This window comes from Haliotis asinina, chromosome 13 (assembly GCF_037392515.1).
Source record: "Haliotis asinina isolate JCU_RB_2024 chromosome 13, JCU_Hal_asi_v2, whole genome shotgun sequence".
Lineage (NCBI taxonomy): Eukaryota > Metazoa > Mollusca > Gastropoda > Lepetellida > Haliotidae > Haliotis > Haliotis asinina.
In genome coordinates, this window is record NC_090292.1 from 19,404,271 (window position 1) to 19,420,101 (window position 15,831).

The following is a 15,831-nucleotide window of genomic DNA, read 5'->3' on the forward strand; positions in this document are numbered from 1 at the left end:
AAATCCTGTACAAAAGTCAGAAGGTAATCTGTCATGGAGAGGACCTGATTCTACACGAAACACACCATCCGCTTCATCTACACGCGGAAGGCCCTTGATCCTGTGTTTCAGTAGACGAATGTCGTTATTCACAAGGATATAATCCATTGTTTTCACAGTCCGCATTTGGAGGCATCATCAACACAGTCTTCCATATACAGCTTTGGCTGAATCCACTATCCATATTTTCGACCATACGCCGGGTCTATTGCTGAGTATCCTTACTGTTTGGGTAGAGGACCATGTCTTCCATAGGAACACATCCGGCACACCAGCCTCCACACACTAGATCAACGACAGCGCCGTCATGTGTCCGTGTAACGCTGTGCACTTTGGACGCGACGCCTTTTCCAGTCCAGTTGAGCTGTAATGGAAAAGATCTACTGAAATGCATTTTACGTAACAAGTCTTAATTTTGCTCTAATCAAGGAGGCAAGGCGATGACACTGACATAATTATATATGATCGTATGCTATGCACACACTATTCACACACACTTCATAAGGAAAGGACCTTGACGAGGAACACAAACGTTTCCGTACACATCCTTCTTCCTCCATCGGGTGACCTGTGAAGGTTCCGGGGTAGAATAGGCCTTCAGCAACCCATGCTTGCCACAAAAGGCGACTATACTTGTCGTAAGAGGCGACTAACGGTATCGGGTGGTCAGGATCGCTGACTTGGCTGACACATGTCATCGGTTCCCAATTGCGCAGATCGATGCTCATGTTGTTGATCACTGGATTCTCTGGTCACGACTCGATTATTTACTGACCGCCTCCATAAAGCTGGAATATTGCTGAGTGCGGCACAAAACTAAACTCACCCACACACTCCTTCATCGGGTGAATTATGATTTTGTTTCCAGCCCCCTCCCTCTCTCCGCACACACAGTTGCCATGTAATGCATAATATTAATAACAATAATTATCACTTACGGTAGTGGCGAATTTCATCCCAGTGCCCATGGTGTTGATGCGAAAAGTTCCTATTCGTTTGCAGTATTTTTCATATGAGTAGCAGTCTTCTGCTTTACCATACCCATGTGGCTTCGTCTTGTTCCCGCTGGTGAATGTTGTGTCCGTTCTTACAACAGTCATTGTCTAAAGCATAAAAATGTTTGGGAGAATTAAGATTTGGATATAAGCTTCATAATGCATAAATCTAATGACATATAATATTATGTCAATTATTCGCATTTAACATTCAAATTCACAGCTCTTTTATGTTTACGATTTTTTTGTGAAATGGGTAAGGTCCTGACATACGATCAGTGTTCACACGTGTTCCCTCAGGGGAATATACGTGCCAAGTAGTCAGTTAAGTGCTATTTATATACATGTAAAAGCGTACAAATAATAAAGAGTAACGTAATACCTCAGTTATGAGGTCATGCCACTTAAGCGAGGAGGAAAATGATGTAGCATTCCATTCGAGTCTGATATGCTTCCTGGCTGCCGCTCGTGGTCTACGTTGACATAATATATGCAAACGCAACCATTTCCTCCTAAAGGCCCGTTCTCACGGTGCGACTTGCAGTAACAACTTGTAGCATGCAACGCAGTTGCAAGGTGAGAACACCCAACTCGTAACAACTTGAAATCGCATACAAGGAGTAAACCAAGTTGTAAGACATGGGACTTATCCTAATACCTACAAGTTGCAAGCTCTCGGCCAATGAAATCGCTGAGATCTGTGTCTGCCTCAGAGTGACGTCACCTTTGTTTATGTTGACATCATGTCGGAGCCACGCCAGAAAAAAGTTCGATCTGACTAGTGAACGGTTTATTGGATAATACTTGCCCCAGGAATCGCCGCGCGCACGATGATCGCGGAACAGATGTACTGCCACGGGAGAGAAATGACAGGTGAGTTTCCTTTTGGTCTCTCTCGTAACAGACGACATTTGCCTGCTATATATGTATTTTCTCCGCCAACAAAGATAATATGGAAGGGGTTCCGCCCGTAGCCCCCTCTTTTTACATAATAATTAGCAAGTTATGGCAACAATTTTCACCTGCTTCAACTGTGCTATCGTGCTGCAGTGGAAAGATTAGCGGCAGAAATCGCAAGTCTACGGACCTTTTATGGCGGGAACTCAAGAAAATCACCCAGTCAGAGAAAAGTGGTGCAGCGGTGGATGATGTGTACCACTCATCGTGGGAATTTTTCCCAGTCCTGGACCCCTTATGGGATGCCATGTACAGCAGAGACCTTCCACTATCAACCTGGTAATTGTCAGTAATGATGCTGTACCCGTCAGTTATCTTTGAATAAGGATGCATGCAAAAGGGATTTCGTGTATTGATTTATTTTTCATGACAATGACGTGAAACTGTGCGTTGAAACATGTAAGAATGAAAGGTATGAAATTATAGTGCTTAAAAATAACGTTTCTAATGTTGATTTATTTAAGTTGGAGTGAAGATAACAATTACTGCATTGGCTAGTTATGTGATTACAGAAGGGTGGTATATTTCTTTTATTGATTCACAGGGTGATTCTGCTGATAGATCATGGTTGAATTTACATCACCAATTACAAAAGAATGTAACAAATGAATGAAATTTGAGATCGTAATTGCCAATTGCAAATAATGACTTGAGTATTAACTATGGTCTGTCACGTGTTTGTAAATGCGAACATTTATCATCACGTTGTCAAATACTCATGCATAATAGTAAATATAATGTTAATTTCTTTCAGACGGGGGAATTTATTTCTGCAGCACTAATCACAATTGCTGATGACACTGACTGCACAGGGAGCATTGAGTACACCATGGATCCCACTGAAAAGGACTGCAGTCAAGAAGTTATTGTCTGGAATTATAGTTCTTGAGTCACATGTTTGTCATTTGTCAATACGTATTACATGCTTACAAAAATTCACTTGAAACTTCTCCACATTATAAATTTCAGAAAGGGAAATGCCATTTTTCAAAGTCTACGCCACCATATCCCGCCTCCAATCATCTTGACCTTCAGTCATAAAATAATCAGCCAGCTCATCTCGCACTTCTCTTGCATTGCTTGCATTCCTGTTTCCTCCTTGCTGGGTTAGTGCATCATAAGTGTTATAGACTGGATCCGAGTTTGTTTTGAGAAAGTTATGTAATGCAACAGCTGACAAGACAACTGAACTGACAACATCTGGTGATACTTGTCGGGCTTTTTGAAAGTTGCAGAATTTCTTGACCAGAAGGCCAAAGGCATTTTCAGATACCCTCCTTGCCCTTGACAGCGTGAAATTTAATATTCTTTTCTCATAAGATGAACTCCTCAAAGGATAAGGCTTTAGTTGGAAGTCATCATCTCCCACGACAACACTAGGCACTGGTTCATGACGGCCCTCCAAGGGAGTTGGTTGTGGGATATTCAATGTGTTATGCTGTAACGCTGGTAAGTAGCAGACACTGCATCATCGCCAGCTCTGCCATTGGCTACCACATCTACAAATATGATTTTTCAGTTTGCATCCACCAATGCCAACAGGATGATACTGAAAGATTTCTTGTAGTTGAAGAATTCAGATCCTGTATTGCTGGGTGCGCGAATAGCAATATGCTTGCCATCAATTGCACCAATGCAGTGGGCCATGCGATCTGTTTTAAATATGGCACATCATGTCTGCAGTTAACGTTCTACCTTTCTAAGATAGTTTCCAAAGTTCTCTTTTGGCAGTGTGACCTAGCCCAGGCGGTGTGTTTCATCTACAAGCAGTGAGCCTTCATACGTATATCACAGAAATGTAAATGGACATGTACACTTACCGATGGTATAACTCTGATCTTCTGATACACTGTTACTCCATCTCTGCCAACACCACCACGTACTAGATATGGATGTTCTTTTCTACAGTTACTGTTCGACCTCTTAGGAAAGTTTCCAATGTTTTCATTTGGCAGTGTGACATACTCCAGCTGGTGTGTGTCATCCATCAGGCAGAACACCTTCACTGGTATTCCCCTGAACTGAGGAGCTGAAGGCATGATGTTGTACTCACCACTGTGAGCAGCTGGGTTTTGTTTCCTGATCTCAGCACACGACCTGGGTTCTGTAAATTTAGTAATAAGGAAAGAAACGTTGCATTTTCAGGTCAAAAGACAGCCTGAAGAAAGCGATGCTATTGATATTTGTGAAAGTGTTGGGAGAACATAAAGCACGTACTTTCTTAGAGTGAGTGAGTGAGTTTAGTGTTACGTCGCACTTAGCAATATTCCAGCTATATGGCGACGGTCTGTAAATAATCGAGTCTGGACCAGACAATAAAGTGATCAAGAACATGAACATCGATCTGCACAATTGGGAACCGATGACATGTGCCAACCAAGTCAGCAAGCCTGACCACCCGATCCCGTTAGTCGCCTCTTACGACAAGCATAGTCGCCTTTTGTGGCAAGCATGGGTTGCTGAAGGCCTATTCTACCCCGGGACCTTCACGGGTCTACTTTCTTAGAAGGTCAAACTGTCCACCAGGTATAACACCAGGTATTACACCAGACGGACCTGATCACTTTACTGATGTGTTGGATAACCGTAAAATGACAATAGAGGAGGATTTGCAAACATGATTAATGACGAAATGAGAGACTCGGAGAAAACTGATTTCATCGACTTAATCAGGTGATAACAGAACAATGTTCTATTCCCTGTTTCAGCATTTATATGCACAACATTTTACGACTGACCAGCAGATAAGCGCATGTCAAACATTTACAGATTACAAATTGAACCCTTGTCCGATGAAGCAGTGTCCAAACATTAGAGTGAGTGACTGAGTTAATATTTAACGTCACATCGGCAATATCTCAGCCACATCGTGACGAGAACATTTAATGCTGCAATGAAATATATGTCTGTTATAAAACCTGTCAACGAAGGACAGTAAAACAATTAGAATATGACAGCATATATCTGTAGAATTTGATTTCAAAGGCCGACTGAACAATATAAAAATGGACTATAGATCGCTAAAACTGAAGGTAGATCACCGTACTAGGGTCATGGGGACGTAAGGTACATTAGCTTCCTGCATGGGCCTCAGGTGGGTTGACACCATCCCTCAACTGTTAACAATTTAGACACATCTAGATTAAAAATACACATATCCTACGATTAAAAGTAGTGAAAAGAATTGAACGAATGTTTTGGGACCTACGTACCCTCTCAGCAGGACAGTAATTTTACGGTGATTTTAAATACCCACGAATCCGTTGGTACATGACCACATTGTGGCCACATGAATAGTGCAACCACCACGTGCAACGTGCAGTCAACTTGGGCAAAGTACTGTGAGTATGTGTCCCAGTCCGCCAAGGTGTGAATGAGTGCCTCGTGAGGATTGAAAAGATGTAATAAATGAGCTGAACGAGCTGAATGTGCCCCAAGGGAGTTGAAATGTGGCGTTGACATTGACTTCCAATGATTGAGGGAAAACATACCAGCGCCTTGAGCATGCACCAGTGCATGGTTATGTGCGCTGTATAAATATTCAGTAATGTTAAAAAGGATGTGCCCAAGAAGTCCAAAGTTGTCATTTCTCTCTCATCCATGCACAATGCCCCGATGCCCTTGTTCAGAGAAATCATAAGGATCGAAATGGAGGTATGGATTCCCAGTACCAACGTGCACACAAATATATTCCCTAAAGTTGAACCATATATGGCATGTCGTGTATTGTATGAAAATGGTTGACATAACTGACTGCCATTGCTTCCTAAATCATCTGACTGGTAAGTATCCTCTCAACACCAAACGTTGATCTCAGTTGTGTATGTATAAATGCAGAACAGATAAACATTGACAGTGTAATTCAGTAGTATTTGCAACTGTTAATAACATGGTCATTGTTGTTTTATTTGGATGGACACAATAGTAGGATGTTAAATATTTCTTTCAAAGGTTTTCATAAGTGGGGCAGATAAAAGGATAATTGTGTTCGTCTTCTACAACATAAACATTACAGAGGCAGCAAATGCTATGGTTAGGGTGAATATTGATAATAACGCCAACTTTCATCAAACAACTGGTGCGATGAGCAGCGAAAACGGTATAAAACTACAGGGGATATCTTCACAGTGATTTCTTTTAGAAATGATATTCTTGGTATAGTTCAGATTATTCTAAATATAACATATCCCAGTAGGAATGAAAATTCTAATACATACGTTACTCAGTTTCTTTTCCCATTTTTATCATATATTATCATCACGTTATAACGTCTCTTAGATCATCTATGGCAAGGTATGTTTAACATGCGTCACCAGTACTTTATAACTTTTATAGTAGATTACAGTAGGAGCTGTCAAAACCGGCATCTGACAAGTTGTCAACACTGGCATATAGTCTCAGACCCATCCGTGGCCTGTACATGTATCATCAGCTCCATAATCCGCCAGATTGTCTAAACTGGATTATTTCCTCAGTCCCAGTGAGTGCCGGTTTTGACAGCTTCCACTGTACAGGTATAGTGAAAATCTTCTACACTCGCCGTACACCATAGCCCTGCATGTGCTGGATTTCACAGAGATATATTTTTTGCATGTTGGAACTTTTTCTCCATAGATTCATATTATGATTATGAAAACCTTAAGCGCTTGTACAGATGCCCGTTTTTTCTGGTTAATCAAAGAATGATGATAAGAAAAATAGCCACACGTGTGTGTTTCTGGTTTTTCGCCTTTGTAAAGCCATTTCACCCTTAATGAATGTTTCACGCCATTCTTGAAAACAATAACCTTTGTTTTACTCCTATTAACTGCGAAATTAAAATCATAACCGTACACTAAGTTGATTAATTTGTGTCTGTAGACCACTTACGATATAAGAACATCATCCACAAATGAGTTAAATCAGGGTGTAAATGGATCCCGTTTGTACAGTTATCACATATCATTACTTCAACCTTTGGTATGTTAAAACTGTCGTATCAGAAGATACCTGTGTAAATTGAGATGTGTAAATCATAATCTGTGCGTAGAAACTGGATGAAGAACTAGAGAAGAAAGCTTTTGTGAGTACTGCTCTGCTAAATAGCTTATGTCATTAAAGACGAAAATATATTTATATTTAGTTGGAAAAAAAAGATGCATATATGGATATACCTACGTCTACAATAATACAATAATAAAAAAAAATCAAATGTGTAAGATACAAAGATTATCCGTACCTTGTTTGTAATAGGTGTCAAACAAACCAATGCCTGGGCTAATGGCACCACCTGGTACAGGATCTGTGTGTCGTGTGATGCATAAGCGGCTTGTGTCAGAATACTGGAACTCTTGGCATGACATGTGCAGGCACAGAACGGCACAGGTTGTTAGTCCAAAAACTTGCTGGATCTGAAAATGTTGAGCGTCCTCTATAACGGCTGGAGCTCCACTGCGTATCTTTTCATAGTGATCGTCTCGTAAACTGGATGCTATGGTAATACAGATAACGAAGAAAAAGGTGCCGGAGTTAATAGTCATTTCCATCCGTATTTTGAAATACGTTCCACTCAAGGTATGAAAAGAAACTAAAGAGTGTTATTGTGCACAGTTAAGATAAAACAGATCTTATCGCCACAGTGCACAGAAGCTGTGAATTACACAGAAATGGCATGATCATATAACACAGGAATTAGTCAAGTCAACACTTGTTTCTTCCTCAGTAAGATTGCTCTACGTATTTCGCCTTGTTTTAGCATTGATTTATTGTTGCTTGGCAGTGCATAGTTGTCTGCCCTGCTCGTGATTACTGCACCAACTGGTATTTGTAGATTTCATTATTGACTTCATATTGACTTTATTGAAACGTCTCTCTTATATCATCTGGATGGACATTTGACCTTCATTGAAGTTCCTATCTCAACACAAGACATAATGTAGTCTACCTACCAGTGATTGAGTGAGTATGACTTTACAGGGCTTGCAGCTATGTTTCAGCATTATCGCAGCGGGGGACACCAGAAATGGGCCTAACACATTGTACCCATTGGGGGAATCGAACCGGGGTCTTCAGCGTGACGAGCAGACGCTTAACCACAAGGCTACCCCACCGCCCCTTTGCCTTTCAGAAAGTGAATTGTATTATGTCAAATTCGACAGGTGCCCACAGTGATCAGTTTGGTGATCAACCTTTAGATGATGAACTTTTTATATTGTACCGTTGTCTCTAGTGGTTTATTCTTATGAAACGTGCTAGAAGTATGAAGAGTTGTGATAATCTAGTATTTTTACTGTCCTTCGACAGGTTTTTAAGTTCTAAAGTTATTGATTTTAATGTTGATATAAATTTAAGTATTTCAGCCATATTGTGACTCGCTCTTCAATAATATTCGACAATTCATTTCAAACTGAAAGTAAAAATAGGACAACAAAATAACTAGATGATCACAAATATAAATTACTACAGATCACAAAGCAATATACGAGCAGACTATAAAAAGAAAACAACTGAAGGTAGATCACCATACGAGGGACCATGGGGACTTACGGTACAAAGGTTACAGCGGCGTCAAAGAAAGCAAACGAAACAATATGCAGGAACTGACAAAACAGTGAGCGAGTATTTCAAACAGTGTTATGTGGGCTAAATAAGTCATTTTCATTTTTTGCTAGACTCCTCGCACAGGCTCAGTGTCAATTTAAGCTCAGTTTCTTCCTATTTATTGCTGCCTCTTCCAGTATCCTTTATGCAATCACACTGTCCGTATTAATTATTCAACAAGTGAACTGCACTTTCTGGAAGGATCGATCTTTGTCATTGTTTTTTGTTTCTGAAAACAACCACATTTATCCTCAGAGTCACTACTATTTATTCATAGTCTTCCTTGTGGTTTACTCTGTGGCCGTGTGTTGTGTTCATCATGTTTATTTCACTACAAGTGCATATACCATTGGGCGACAAGTTATACTATGTATTTACGTTCACCTTTCATGGGGATCTTCTCATTCTCCAAGCAAGTTGCCAACGGAACGAAATCGTCAACAAATCATCCAGATTCACTCTGAAGACAATACAAGAAGTGTTGATTAACCCGTCACAGTTTTATTGCTTGTCTCCAGTGTGTAATTGTTTTACCCTAAGAGGGTACGTAAGTTTCAGCACTTTCAAAGTCTAATTTAAACTTACAATTTTTTAAACGTAGAATATTTGTTATGTTTAATGTCGGCTAAATTATCCAACACTCGCCAGTGGCTCAAGGGATGGTGTAAATCCAGCTAGGGTCAATGCAGGTAGCAAGAATAATGTAAGTCCCCGCGGTCACTAGTATGATGATCCAGCTTCAGTTGTTGACGATCTATTGCCGATGTGACGTAAATTATTAACTCTCGAAATGTCACGAAATAACGTATTTTACAGTTTGAATATAATGAGTGAGTGAGTAAATATTTAACGTCACATCGGCAATATTTCAGCCATATGATGACGGGAACAGAACACTGACATGGAATACATGTGTATTATAAAAACTGTCAACAAAGGGCAGTAAAACAACTAGAATATCACAGAAAAGAATGTAAAACTAGTAACTATACCTAAAACAATTTATAGAGACAATACAATATAATAATGGGCGATAGGTTGCCAACAAATGAAGGTAGATCACCATACTAAGGACCATGGGGACTTACAGTACATTTGCTTCCTGCAGGATCCCAGTTGGATTTACATCATTCCCTAAGCTGTTCGCAATGGAGAATCTAGCCATACAATAAAAGAACAATTATTTTACTGTACTTCCACCCCTTTGAGGCTACAGCCACTAACGAGTTGAGTTACTAATTTAATCTTCCAATTATAAAATATTTATCTATTTACAATTCAATTAACAAATTTAATTCCTTTAAAAATGCAATAATTAAACGAGGACTAATAGTGCTAAAAAGATCCTTCAAATTTCGTGAATTAAAATACTGATCCCTTGTGATCAGAATATGCTTGACTGTGATTCTTTCATCACAAGTGATACAAAACGGAGGATCCTCACCTTTAAGCAAATATTATGCGCATATCTTGTATGGCCAATACGACATCGGCGTGAAAAAACCTCTTCAAATCTGGACTAACAGCCAAAGTAGGTGTAACCAATATACGGCTTTATTTCATGTAATTTATTTATACCTACTTGGGTGTCCTACGTTTTCTTCATCAGATCACGTATGTAAGTTCTAATGCTAGCTTTGTAATCAGAGTATGGAATAAGAAGTGGTGTCACAGATTTGTTGGGTGCTGCCTTAGCTGCACGATCGGCCATTGCGTTACCGGAAATTCCTACATGGCTTGGTAACCAACAAAAAACGATGTCGTATGGACCAGTAACAAGATTATTAAACAATTCAATAATTTCAGTTAAAAGTGGATGTTTGCAAGAAATGTTTTTAATCGCCTGAAGACAAGAAAGTGAGTCTGAATAGATTATATATTGTTTACATATTGCAAGAAATATTTTAATAGCCTAGCCTGAAGACAAGAAAGAGACTTTAAAAAGAATACATACTGTTTGTGTTCAGGGTGTCTTTGAATATATTTAAGAGCCGTGGATCCAGTGACAGTCGCACAAGCCACTGCGCCATCGTCCTTGGATCCATTTGAAAGTAAGGATTTATAATTGCTATATTTATGTTTAAATTGATTATATGCTTGTTTATCTTGTCATTCGTTCGTTTCTGATTTTTTAAATGTAGTTAATGTTAGGTCAACTTGAGGCCTAACCAATTGCCAAGGAGGAGAAGAAACAAGTCGGGAAGGAGCTATAGTTTCCAGCTCAATGACGGAGGCAGCAAGAAATGGCCCAATTCTGAGACCAAGAGGCGGAACAACGGAAAACCTTTTTTAATACAAATCCTGATAAAGAGAATTAAAGATACAAGTAAATCCGGGATTTGCCTCATTAGAAGCTAAGTTTGTAATGTATTGTAAAGATAGTTTTATACGGGGTTGGTTGAGACAAGGCTCATCAGCTTCAGCGTAAAGACCGTCGATAAGAGAGGTTTCAAAAGAACCAAGACAAAGTCTTAGGCCTTGATAATGGACAGAATCAAGTATTTTCAGGTTGTTTGACAGGTTCCACCATATATGATGGGGCGTAAAGGTCAAATGTGAATAGTAAATAGGTCCCAAGAACTTAGCCTTCTTGACAACTTTGATAGGGGTGCCACTTAGAAATAGTCCTGGGCCTTTATGAGGTTTGTATTACGGCAGAAGTGTAAACAATTGGTTTTTGATTTAGAAAATTTGAAGCCATTTTCAGAACACCATTTATCTATTTTGTTTAAACACAGCTACAGTTGTCGTTTAATAGTATGCATATTTTCCCACGACAAGAAATATTAAAATCATCCACAAATAACGATCCATCTATTGAATCATTTAAAACTTTCGATAAACTAATTTATCTTTATACTAAAGAGTGTGACAGACAACATGCTGCCTTGTGGAACACCCTGATCCTGATTGTAATGATCAGAGAGGGTAGAACCCACGGGGACTTGAAATTGTCTATCATTTAAAAAGTCATGTATGTCTCTTAAAATGCCATATTTCCAGGTTGTGTCATATGCTTTTTCAAGATAAAAAGACATAGCGTGTTGTTTATTAATTAGTGCGTTTTTAAGAAATGATTCCAAACGCACTAGGTGATCGACAGTACTTCTGTTGTTACAGAAACCACACTGTATATCTGTTTTAAGGTTATTGCTTTCCAAGTACCAAACAAGTCGATTATTTATCATGCGTTCCATGGTCTTGTAGACACAGGTAGTTAATGAAATTGGTCTATAAGTGTGTATATATTGGTATGGGTACCAGGATACCGTCACGCCATGAGGGAGGAAAGTTACCTGATGTCCAAACATTAGCAAACATTAGCAAAAATATTTAAAAGAGTTTCTAGACAATAGTGTGGCAAGTGCTTTCGAAGTTGATAGTGTATGTTATCAGCACCTGTAGCAGTATCGTGAGCTTGATCAAGAGCAGTATGGAGTTCATGAATAGAAAACGTTTCATCATAATCTTCCCCATTATCAGTAATTGATCTCCATGTTTAAGATGATGGACAGTAGATTTAGTACCCATTAATTGTTTTCTTTTCTTGTTTTTGATGTTGTTGGAACTTTGGCACATAATTAGAGGAGGAAGAGTGTTTAGCGAGATTTACCCACTTTATTCTCAATATCTGATTTATTGGTAAGTAATTGATCTCCACGCTTGATGTGATGTACGCTAGATTGAATACCTTTACCTTTAATTTTCTTAACCATGTTACATACCTTGGACATAGGTGTCCGAGAATTTATCCAGGATACATAATTTTGCCAAGATTGGCGTTTATTCTGTTTAAAGGTACACCACGCTTTAGCATTTAAATTTTGTTTTATTTATTTAAATTATGCACCATAGGATGGCGACGGAAATACCGTTCTGCTTTTTTCCTTGCCTTCCTAGCTTGTTTGCAGTCATTGTTGAACCATGGTTTTCGAATATGCAGAGGACTTTGGTATACACTCATCAGCTATGGAATTCAGTTCCTCAGAAAAAACAAAACGTCAATAAAACGTTCAGGTTTCATATAAAGCCCAATTAGTCTTTCTAAAGTTCCGCCTTGATGCTGGAGGAACATCAGATGGAGTTACAGCTTTTAATATAGTAGGAAAATGGTCACTTCCACAGAGGCCATCGTGGACTGACCATTCGAATTCATTTAGTAGTTCTGAATTTGTGAGTGACAAGTCGAGAGGAGAGTAAGTCCCTGTACCAGGATGTAAATATGTGTTGGAACCATCATTATAAATACATAAATCATTGTCAGAACAAAAGTCCTCCAACAATTTACCTCTAGTGTTTGTATTTGCACTACCCCAGAGTGGATTGTGCCCATTTAAATCTCCCATTATAATACAAGGCTTCGGGAGGTGGTCATATGGAGCTTGAAGATCAGTTTTTGGCAAAAGTCGAAGACGGCGAAATATAGAGAGAGCATGGCGTAAACGCTACATGTAATTCTCACTGCAACAGCAACAGCCTGCATATTAGTACTAAGTGGAACAGGGTTTTGAATAACGTTTTGTTTGATTAGAATGGATGATCCGCCAGTGGCCCTATCGCCCGGAGGTGAAAAACAATAATATGCATTAAATGACGAAGGTCAAATGTATCTGTTTGTTTTAAATATGTCTCTTGGAGACATAACGCTGAAGGTGTAAAATCTTGGACTAATAGCTGTAATTCAGGTAAATAAGTCCTCAATCCTCTGCAGTTCCACTGTACAGTATTATTGGAATAAACTATCTTTTGGGGCGATTTATTGGGGATCTACCCCGCACTCCTTTGAAGGGCAACATGCTATGTGCCTTAGAATGGACGTTTTCAGAAACGTCCATGTCCTCAAGAGACCCATATTTATTGAACAATTGAATTTTATTTTGTGACCCTTTAGGAGCTCTGCCACGTTTTTGTTTTGAAGCATCAGGCTTTGGCTTTGGTTTACTTTTCACCGTTTGTTGACTATCAGCTGTCGGTTGAGACTTTGAGTGTGTCTGAGACGATGATGATTTGTGATCAGAAGAAGACTTTTATGTACTAGGAAGTGAATCCCCAGTCTGAGGTGATATAGCTGGGTACAAAAGCTGTGGAGAATCACACTTTACCCAAGTCAAGGTAGTTTGGCAGCTTGTGGATGATTTTGTTATTTTAGATGTAGACTCCGATGATGGTTTTGCTACTGTAGCATAACTTTCTGGAAGATCAGATCTCTTTATCAGTTTCTTTGCGTCAGAAAAGGAGATATTTTGAGTAAACTTTATTCTGTTTATCTCGATTTTTTCCTTCCAAACAGGACACTGTTTAGAAAATGAGGAATGGCCGCCTGAGCAGTTGGTGCAATTTTTTAAAATCACTGTCACAGTCTTCTGTTGTGTGTGTCTTCTCACCACAGTGAGCACACACAACAGACAATGTGCAAGTATTTACACCGTTTCCATATGTCTGGAATTTAAAAGACCTGAGCGGGTTGGGGATGTAGGTATCAACTTGGATGTTGCAGTAGCCTGCCTTAACGGATTTCGGAGCATTTGGACATGAAAAATTATAGTATTCATATTTGTTTAGATGGTTTCGTTGTTTCTCCGAGTTGAAAGGTGCTTGACATAGAGCACACCTTGATCCTTCATTTCTGATTGTATATCAAGGTCCGACATATCATCAAACATTTTATCCCGATCTCTCACGATACCTTTGCTTGTGTTCAAGGTTTTATGCGGAGAGACCGTGACCAGAATGCCCAGGAAATATTTAATGTTCATCAGACTGGTTGATTGTTGTCTTTTTCCACATTCAATTAACAGCGCACCCGAACGTAAGCGTCTAATGTTCTTAATGTCCCAAATTGGCCAAATTAATCTACCAAATTGGCCCATGAGCCATCACCTTCTGGGACAAGACTCTAGGCAAAGTTCATATGATCATAATTTGGATAATTCACAATCGGAAAGGTTACAGATCAACAGTAGTGCCATAACAATTCCAAATCAAATTTGTGTAATGACACATACATAGTCCATGCACAGGGCTTGGCATGACCAACCGACTGGTTGAATGAGTGAGTGAGTGAGTTAACATTTAACGTCACATCGGCAGTATTTCAGCCATATCGTGACGAGAGCATTCTTAAAAAAGGAATGTATATGATAAAAACCTGTCGACGACGGACAGTAAAACAACTAGAATATCACAATAAGAAATAAAACTAGCGTGAAAAGTTAAAACTAATATTCCTATTCTGACAATACAATATAAAAGCAGGCTAGATAGATCACCAACAACTGAAGGTAGATCACCATACTAGGGGCCATGGGGACTTACAGTACTTCTGCTACCTGCATGGTCCCTAGCTGGATTTACATCATCCCCTCAGCTGCTGGTGATTGTAAGCAAGATTAGCCACAGATTAAAATGACACATATTCTACGGCTAAGACAAAATGGAAGATCAAATTTGACTTCAAATGTTTTGGGACTTACGTACCCTCTCAGGAGGACAATAATTTTACAGTGCTTTAACCCCCCTCGAGGATACAGCCACTAACACTCTAAGTTACTAATTCAAACTGCCAAGCATAAAATATTTATCTATTTACAATTCATTCAGCAAATCTAATTCTTTTAAAAATGCAATAATTAAATGAGAGCTAACAGAATTAAAAAGATCCTTCAAAGTTCGTGAATTAAAATACTTATCCCTTGTGATGGAATACTCAACACAGTCAAGCAGGACATGCCTGACTGTGATTCTTTCATCACAAGGGATACAAAACCGAGGATCTTCACCTTTTCATAGATACTCGTGAGTATACCTCGTATGGCCAATGCGACATCGTCGGATAATGACCTCCTCAAATCTGGACTGACAACCCAAGTAAGTACAACCGATATAAGGTTTTATTTTATGTAATTTATTTATACCCACTTGGGTGTCCCACTTCTTCTGCATTAGATCACGGATATAAGATCTTATTGCAGCTTTATAGTCTGAGTATGGAATAAGAAGTGGTGTCACAGATTTGTTGAGTGCTGCTTTAGCAGCAAGATCAGCCATTGTGTTACCAGAAATGCCAACGTGACTAGGTAACCAACAAAGGACAATGTCGCACTGGCCAGTAGCAAGATTATTGTACAATTCAATAATTTCAATTAAAAGTGGATGTTTACAAGAAACATTTTTAATAGCCTGAAGGCAAGAGAGAGAGTCTGAATAGATTATATACTGTTTATGTTTAGGGTGTCTTTGAATATATTTAAGAGCAGTTAAT

The 15,831-nt window shown here is 39.1% G+C and overlaps 1 protein-coding gene across 1 annotated transcript; it reads right to left on the minus strand.

Annotated features, from left to right (window-relative positions):
- Positions 1–244: 244 nt before the first annotated feature.
- Positions 245–7,510, minus strand: LOC137259395 (A disintegrin and metalloproteinase with thrombospondin motifs 9-like). The gene is made up of 4 exons (XM_067797062.1): positions 7,210–7,510; positions 3,812–4,095; positions 978–1,142; positions 245–403 (listed from the first exon to the last, which is right to left on the minus strand). Exons 1-4 carry the CDS (start codon positions 7,508–7,510, stop codon positions 245–247), a joined length of 909 nt encoding a protein of 302 aa, XP_067653163.1.
- Positions 7,511–15,831: the final 8,321 nt, after the last annotated feature.

What these genes read in the sequence shown, in the direction of transcription:
- LOC137259395 (XM_067797062.1), bottom strand. Translation starts at nt 7,510, where the DNA reads ATGACTATTAACTCCGGCACCTTTTTCTTCGTTATCTGTATTACCATA. An exon ending in AGATCAGAGTTATACCATCG is followed by an intron (nt 1,143 to 3,811) that starts GTAAGTGTACAT and finishes TTTATGCTTTAG; the next exon opens with ACAATGACTGTTGTAAGAAC. An exon ending in GGATGAAATTCGCCACTACC is followed by an intron (nt 404 to 977) that starts GTAAGTGATAAT and finishes TTTCCATTACAG; the next exon opens with CTCAACTGGACTGGAAAAGG.